This window comes from Rhipicephalus sanguineus, chromosome 3, assembly GCF_013339695.2.
Source record: "Rhipicephalus sanguineus isolate Rsan-2018 chromosome 3, BIME_Rsan_1.4, whole genome shotgun sequence".
Classification (NCBI taxonomy): Eukaryota; Metazoa; Arthropoda; class Arachnida; order Ixodida; family Ixodidae; genus Rhipicephalus; species Rhipicephalus sanguineus.
Genome location: NC_051178.1, coordinates 228,261,204 through 228,269,930, shown reverse-complemented (window position 1 = coordinate 228,269,930; position 8,727 = coordinate 228,261,204). Strand labels below are relative to the sequence as shown.

Genomic DNA, 8,727 nt, shown 5'->3' with positions numbered 1-8,727 from the left:
TACACTATTTTGAAATTTCATGTATAATGCCACAAATGTAGCGCTGTTCCTTCGGTGTTTTGTGCGTAGAATAAAGGAATTAACAGTGTGTTGTAATTATTGCGATAGCAATAATATGGACAGTCTCTGCTGAATTTTGTCGTCGCCGTCGCCGCCGTCATGCACCGTATATGTATAAGTATGTATATATATATATATATATATATATATATATATATATATATATATATATAAAAGCACCAAAGAAAAATAATTCAGAAAAATGCTTCCGAAGCGCGGAATCGAACCAGGGGCCTCTTGCTCCGCAGCGAGTGGCGCTAACCACTACGCCACTAAACGCAGATCCTTCACGTAGCTAACGGCGAGCGTTATATACACACCCTTTACCGCTGGACTGACTCAGAGACGGCAGGTGCTTATAAGCGTTTCTTCATTAACAGCGCGATGGCGCTAGGAGCGCGACGGGCGCATTTAAAAGTCGTCGGCGAGCTCGCTCGCTTCTTCTTATACTTGCGCAGGGAGAACCTTGCCCTTCCGCTGTCTGCTCGCGCGGTTTTCTCGTGGTGAGGGGAAGAGGGATGTTTCACGCTTTCACCGTGATGTCCGCGCTCATGTTACGGAGCATACGAAAGTCACTCGAGCTCAGGGACGCCGCTAAACGAACAAACAGAAGATGAGCGCGAACTATCAAGTGTGACAGCTCGACACTTGAAGCACGCTAGTTTCCTTCGCTGCTTCGGCCGCCTTTGCAACATGAGCGCTGTTCAAACTGAGAGTATCCATTGGCGAGCCTCACTTCGTATAGCATTAGTTTCTTGCTATCGCATTCATTGCTTCGCCCTTGCGGCGAAACTGTGACTTTTTTCGATTTCTATGGCAGGCCACACTTAGCATAGCAACAAGCAACGTAACGCATCCTTCGGGTCCAGCACTTGCTATTAACTTTCCCTTGTTTTAACAGCGAAGCTGTTTAAGCTCGAAGAAACTCCGTCATTCTTGTGCAAAAGCTATCGTCATGAACGCAATAACTCGGCTGGCACGCGCTCTCTCCATCCTCTTCTTCATCTTCTGCTTCGCTCCCAGAATACGTCCGCCGATTTGTCTGGCGTGGAATGCAATAAATCGGATGGGTGAGGAAACGAGTACAGAGAGAGCGAAAGAAAGAAATAGAAAGGAAGGAAAGGAAATACAGAGAGAGAACTAGACAGAGAGAGAAAGAGAGAGAAACAGGCACAAAAATAGATAGAAAAAACAGACAAAGAAATACAAAGAGAGAGAGAGAGAGAGATAGAAAGAAAGAGGAAGCGAGAATTAGTGAGCGAGAGAGAAAGAAAATGAAGACGGAGAAAGAAAGAACGAAAAAAAACATGGATGATCCCTCTGCCATAGGAATCGGTATAACACGAAAGTGAAACGTGTCTTCACAGACGTAGTTGGGCGTTTGTTGCGCATTGTTTCGCCCCAAGGGCGAAGGAATGAATCCTACAGCAAAAAATTGTAATGTCACGCGAAGAACGGCAAGCAGCTCGAAACTTGCAACGCGCTGCTGAAGCAGAAAGGACGCACGGAATGAACATACACAGGATGAGAGCGAACTAACTGTAACATTTGTAACTTGTTTCTGCGTGAGCACTGCGCTCCTTTCGCAAAAGCGGCCGCTGCCGTGAGCCAAGTGACCTTCGTGCTCTCAACGCGAGACGTACAAGCCACCGCGATCACGAGATAAGCGCACGCATGAGTGACCACGCCCCGTAGACGCGGGCGCTCGTCGCACCAAAGAAGACCTTTCAAGCGCGCTCTTCACGCTCTTCGAGCCCTTCGCGCCATCTCGCCAGTGATAACGAAAACACGCTGTAACACAGATCTCTGAGTACAGCCACCGGCAAAAGGTGTACATAAATAGCTCGCCGTTAGCATTGCGAAGAACGTGCCGTTTGTGGCCGAATCGTTTCGCGCTGCGCGCTGCGGAGTGAGGGGTCCTAAGCTCGATTCCCGGTGACGGAACTTTTTCTTCCGGTTTTTTTCTTTGCCCACTGTTAATCTTTATAATTTACAACGTCATATCCGTGACGGAAATACATCAGTGGAGCTGTGGTGGACCCCGGCATAAAACACTTTCGTGTTAAAAAAGGAATAGATGAAGGGAAAGAAAGAACGAAATAGAAATAAACAGACAAAAAAGAGAATGAAAAAGAGAGAGAAAGAGAAAAATAAAGACAAATAAGGAAGGCCACCCAACTTCGCTGTTCCTTCAGGCTTCACGCCACTAGTGCGAATCTGCCTTAATTTTTTTTTTGTAATGACCAATATTTGTGTGTTCTTTCCGAACGTTTTATGCACTTACGAAAGAACACGCCGTTAATGTTTTGTAAGGCACGTTCACTGAGATATGTTTGGTGAACCAAAAACGCTTTGGCTAATGCAGGCACTATTGCTGTTTCAACATAAGAATGTTCGATCATTTTAAGAACGAAAGAGTTACAAATTTTCATACAGGCATATTGCTAATGATTCAAAACTTCTCTTTTTTTTGGTACATCGTGGCCCAAGCTATTTTTAGTTCAATATACAAAGCATTGTGCAAGAGGATAACATAGAAAACATGAAATATTCCAGAAAAGAGTTTGGGTATTGTGCTAACGTGTCATTATCCTTTCTTGTTGTAACTGCACAAAACAATGCAGCCTGCTCATTACATTTAATCGCTTTAAGTGACGAGGTCCCGCACACATTAAACAGTCTGTCTGTGGCTTTCATATCCTAGAGCCGCGTCATTTGCGCAGTCACAAAAGAAGTGATTGATCAACTTTTAACTTCGTTATGCAGTGAAACCAGTCTCGGTTGAGATCAAGGGACCCCGTGGACCACTGTCGGCAGAGCTGCCGGCGCAGGTGATTTGCCAGGTGAACGGCTCCCGACCAGAGGCACTTGTTCGCTGGTTTCTGGGGCCGTATGAGTTGAACGACACTGAGACGCACGTCATCTCGCCCAATACCACACTGGGCGTGCTAAACTTCATGCCGGGAGATCGAGACCACGGCGCACGGCTCCGTTGCCTCGCTTCCAACTCGGCGATTGCTGGAGCGCAAGGCAGCACATCGGCACCGCTAGAGGACTCCTGGACACTCGACGTCCACTGTAAGCTAAGGCCGAGAATCGTTTCGGGGAGAAGGTGCTTCTTTCTGAAGCTGACAGTTGTTGCGACACGTAAAAATCTCAACAGCGGTATGCACAGAATATAGCTTATAGTGTGCATCATCATTGCCGTGTTTGACGCGCATCTGCTTATCTATTCAAATATGACAACTCATGTCTTTTGTAGCCTTGGGCCAGAAATTACAATATTGCATGGTGGATTCGGGGGACAGAGGAAACCACATAGAGAGGCAAGTTCATGTACAGCGACATAAGCGTTGGTATGCAGCAAAGTTTCACAGTGGTCCGTAACTGATATTTCATGAGCTTGCCATCCCATATTGTTTTACCAGAAAAACATGAGACTGGGGATTCTTTTGTGTGTAATAATAAAATAATGTTCAATGAATTTCATATACCAATAGCAATACAGCCGAACAGTGGAGTGGGAAGCTAAATTAAATGAAATTAGTATGACGACGAGTATGAAACGCGAGGTAAGCATTACAATCCAGAAAAAAAGCCCATTTATTCTAGATTGTGTCAATATAAGTTTCCCAGGCTGAAGCGGGTTTGCGTATGACTTGTTTAAAATTTTATGTGTATATTTTCATGATCGAACTTTCTTGCCTCAAAGGCCACGTGGTGGCCAGATGCACGTGCAGCCTCCAACCGGGAGCTGTAGACCGGAGAAATTTACGAAGTAGACAGCTGAAGTAGACAGGCAATAAACGCGCAAGGAATTACCAAACATTCAACAACAGCAAAAGGCCTAAACGGCAGGAATATTCTTTTTGCCAGTTATCCAGGAACTATCGCTACTTTTTTAGGTGCTTATCTAAGAAAAGCTGTCAGCTTGAACGTGTCTTGAGACAAGGCAACTTAGAGGACGCATGCGTCTCTAGTGGCGTGCACTTTTTCACAAAGCTTCAACGGAAAACGGTGTAAGTAATAAAATGCATCATGGTGCTACCCGATGGTTCCCATAATTGACTCTTTACGGCGCGTATGCTTTGAAGCGCGACTCCACTGCCTGCTTGCTAAGCCTTTTCACTTGGAACACTTGCGCACGTTCTCTTAGATGTTCATACTTTTAAAATAATCGAAAGAAGAAGTGCTAAGTGGAACTGATTCTTACGTGCGTCTGAGAAAATGCTTAGAAAATTCGTCATCCCGTTTGTGAGAGGTCGATGACCATGAGCTGCATTCTAGCTAAACTGTAGAACAAGCATGAGAACGGGCTCGCAAAAAAGTGCCCCGCTCTGCCAGCATCTAGCCGATGAAAATTTTATGTCTAGGCACCGCTAGCTTCCGTGAAATGCGCCTCGACAAACCAGTTGCGAAACGTTGACTCCAACAATAACCTAGCAGAATTGGTTGGTAAGGAGCATCCGATGGAGCATTTTCTTTAGTACTGCGCGCTGCGAGGGTCTACCTTTCTTCTGAGCTATTCTTCTGGCGTCTTGCAACTTGGCATTGGTATCAGAAGAACAAGCGCCCATGAGGAAGCAGACTTTTGCAAGCTTACAGTGAATTTTATTTAGAGACTGCCTTCATTATCAAAGAAAAAAATCTTGGTTTAGATCGTGCACGTAATGCGCAAAGTTTGTAGAGCTGTTGCCTGTTACAACTTTACAGAAGAGTGCAGAAGTTCTCTTTGTGAACACCCCTACGCTTTCACTCACGGCATATAACCAGCATTATTACTTTTTTTTACATTTGAAAGCTTTTTCACAAACGAGGTATTCTATTTCAGTCTGAAAGAACAAGGAGCAGAAACCAATATTTGAGAATGGGTTAGGCTTTCCCATCAAAATTAGCATAGTTATGTCAAAGCGCAAAAATTTGTCATGTTGCATGAAGTTAGGCTGCAAGTCACAGTAGGTCACCCTAATACTTCTTTCTTAAGAACTGTTATTTTTTACACAAACGTGTTTTATGCCGGAGTCCACCAAGACTTTACTGACATCATTTCCGTCACGGAAGTGATGTCTGTAAGATGTGCATGAATAGATGAAAAGAAAACCCAGAACAAAAAATTTCGTTGATTTGGATGACCCAGCAATCGAGCCCTTTACCTCTCGCTCAAGGGCGAAAGGTGCCTGGCGTACTACCCACTGCGCAATAGACGCATGTGCATGAGGCTTTATAAGCGCGCCTTACATCTCTCACACCTCTTTCTCACATTGACCTTCGTTGGCGGGAAGGTGTCGCCGTCTAGAAGCGGTGAAGTGAAATACTGCATCATGACACTAACGAATGCCGACAGGGAGTGCTTCAGTAGTGTCATCGCAAGAGAGACTTTCAATGTATTATTGTAGGAGACTCTACGGTCGGTGCAATGCGCCGTACCCGATGATTCGCTTTGGTGACGACGCAGTACATGCTTTGCTTTTCGCGTCGTGTTAGCGTGACGACTCCTCGACAGAAAGCTTTCAGATGCACCAACGGCGTTTTTCCGCCGCCCACTGCTTCGAGTGCGATAGCACCGGCCAATAAAACTGCCAAAGTAAGCGGCACAGAAAATGCTTTGGTGGAGCGAGAGAGGGGCGCCAGCGGTTTGCGGAACGCCTTCCCGCGCTCACGGCTCAAGCTACGAGCTCTGCCTCTCACGTTCCTGAAGTGCGTGTGGCATGAGAACACGAGTAGGTTACCCTAATACTGGGCAGCGCACGACTTGGCGTTTGTCTCGTCAGATGGCGACGCTTTGAATCAGTGCTATCGAGTACCAGTGTTCATTACGTGCGTGTTGATGACATGTTCGCGCGGGTTTAACCCTATGCTGTGTCTGGGTGTATGTAAACTACTTCAGCTACCCCACGTGTTAAGTCAAGATCATGGACGTTAGTCGCCGGGATGAAGATGTGCCGCTAAGCGCCAATGTGGGTACATCCACGTCCAGAGGTTCTATAGCCGCTAAACACAAATAGGCGTTGTGCAGGCTCTCATACATCAATTTACAATAAACAGTCAACTACTCCTGTGAAGACACGGTTCACTTTCGTGTTATACCGATTGCTCTGACTGAGGGATCAACCATGTTTTTTTTTTTTTTCAGCACGATTGTGATACTTCTTCATCAGCCTATTCAGTGTTCTCGGCATAACGAATGCTCACTGAAAAACTACCATTGCCGTGGGACTAGCCGGGTGGCGCGGGGTCTCCCCTGCGTCTTCTCTGGACCCCAATAAAGTTTGCATCATCATCATTATTGGTGTATTTTCAAATGTATTAAAAACAGGTAACAGAGAGCTTTCATTTATTATTCACGAAATCATGAGCGAATTCCACTTGCTATTCCGCCGTGGACAGCTCCTAGTCCACAACACACAGTTATGTGTTCGCAACGGCGAAAAACAACAAAAGAAGAAGAACGTCGGAAACAAAATCATTTTCTGTTACTTCATATTTTCTCATTCTACTGACAATGTGAACTGGTAAAGCTAATTTGTGCAATAAAAGATTACATTAATAATGCAGGTTTTGCTCGACCAGTCGTAGGTAGCTGTGAAACAGCAGCGGTGCTGCTTCGTCGAACTAGTAACCTTAGTTAGAACAGAAACATGAACAGTGCTCCTTACTTTTGAGGCACTTCAGCGGAATGTTACGCAACTATTTAATGATTGCCGAGTTCTCAGACGATACGTTCTCATCGTATTATCAATCACTATTCCAGACGTGCCTTGCGCATTTGTCACCGTCCTAAGACAGGCACCAGCCATGTTTTGGTTGACAGTACACCTGTCGTCGTCGGCTAGTTCCACTCGGTTTGCATGAACGAAACGATTTGAGTGCGTTAAACTTTTGCAGACAAACCGGTGGTGCAGCTACGGCTAGGCAGCGGCCTTAGACCGTCCAACATCCACGAGGGCATCGACATCTACTTCGAGTGCAGCGTTCGCTCAAACCCACCGGTGAGCGAGGTGTCGTGGACCTTCGATGGTCGCGACCTCCACACCGACGGTTCCCGTGGCATCATCGTCAGCAACCAGTCGCTGGCGCTTCGCTCTGTCAACCGTACCAACAGTGGCTTCTACGCCTGCCACGCTGCCAACTCGGAAGGTGAAGCCGAAAGCAACCGTCTCCGGCTCAGGGTTCTTCGTGAGTTTCCATGTTCAATTTCATGTTACCCCTCATGGCGTCCCTGTTTGTTTAGGGCTGACGCTTTGTTTAGCAGCTTTCTTAACGAACGCTTGTTAACATATGCCGCAATAACCGGTGTATGGTATTTACGAAATATGTAATGTAACGGCGAAAGAAACTGTCAACTGCATCGGAAAAGTCAAATGAAATACCCGAAGTTTGCTGCCTCAATACTGGCTTCTGTTTGTTACCGGTTGGTTTGCGACGGAGATTCGTGTTTAATAAAATAGGATGGGAAAGGCATCTAAATTCCCTTAACCGTGGTGTGGCAACTGTATTCCTTAGGCAAATAAGAGAGGCGCAGGTGTATGTGCTTGCGCCCAGACCGACGAAGCTAGTTGCCCCTGTAAAGCGTGCAATCCCCCACGCAGGCTCTTTTTACAACAAAGCCACATTTCAGTGAAATACTTCACCTCAAACATTAATGTTCATATCGTCCGCTACTCCTCCAGTTCACACACAACCTGCTACTTGCAGCTAATTAACCCTTCTCCTGCTTTTTTCTGCGCCTTTCAAACCACCCCCATCGTTGTTGTTTCTCACGTGGTCACTGTGCTTGCAGATTCGCCGGTGTGCCACTCGGGCCATCTAGAGCACTCGCACTCGGTGGCGAAGCACGAGACAGTGGAGGTGGAATGCGACGTGGAGGCTGATCCGAGCAACGTCACCTTCTCCTGGTCATTCCACCAGGCGCACCGCGCCGCTCCGCTGTCTCCGAATTCCAGCTTCTCGACGCCACCGGGGGCCCCGCTGCGCTCGGTGCTGCGCTACACACCGCGCTCGGACGCCGACTACGGCACGCTCTACTGTCGCGCTCGCAACGCCGTCGGCGACAGCCTCGAGCCTTGCATCTTTCAGATACATCCTGTCGGTGAGTTGTCCTCTTTACACTCACTAGCAGTAATTTTTAGGTAAGCTGCTCTTCGCTACTTGAAAGCGCTTCGTTTAGCCGATGATACCATTTACTCATTGGTTTGATGATCACTTCCAAATGTATGACTATTCCTGTCCGTTATAATTAAGCTCAATCGAAGACACTTGAATCGACGGTACGTCGACTGTAGCTACTCGTTAAATGTCATGTAATGAAACTAATAATTCATTATTTATTACTTAATTAATTAACTCACACAGTGGTACCTGATTTTAATCTCCGTACATCGCGGTAATATAAATGCGGAACAATGCACTCGAGCACAGCACGTGAACTCTGGCCCAAAATTAAGGAGCCTACCTACGGGTTAGCAATTACTAGCCATTTTAGTTGAAGTCCTTCTCGAAACAGATGCTAGTTGCAGCATCTCAACCGCAAGACAGTAGGTGAATAATTTTCACTGCTTCTGAATATGTGTTTACATATGTATTCGAGACATGCTGATTTGATGGTAGGCGTCAGTCCAATTCACTGTAGAGCAACGCGTGAGGAAGAATTGCGCAGCTTAAGATATC

General features: G+C 46.3%; 1 protein-coding gene across 1 annotated transcript in view; it reads left to right on the top strand.

Annotated features, from left to right (window-relative positions):
* The first annotated feature begins 2,810 nt into the window (after positions 1-2,810).
* The window catches only part of LOC119388351 (hemicentin-2-like), a 28,382-nt gene continuing 22,465 nt past the window's right edge, over positions 2,811-8,727 (top strand). The window contains exons 1-3 of the mRNA XM_037656061.2: positions 2,811-3,138; positions 6,946-7,236; positions 7,841-8,149. Of these exons, the coding sequence (XP_037511989.1) occupies positions 3,018-3,138; positions 6,946-7,236; positions 7,841-8,149 (721 nt within the window). The 5' untranslated portion in view covers positions 2,811-3,017. The remainder of the gene's footprint in view (positions 3,139-6,945; positions 7,237-7,840; positions 8,150-8,727) is intronic.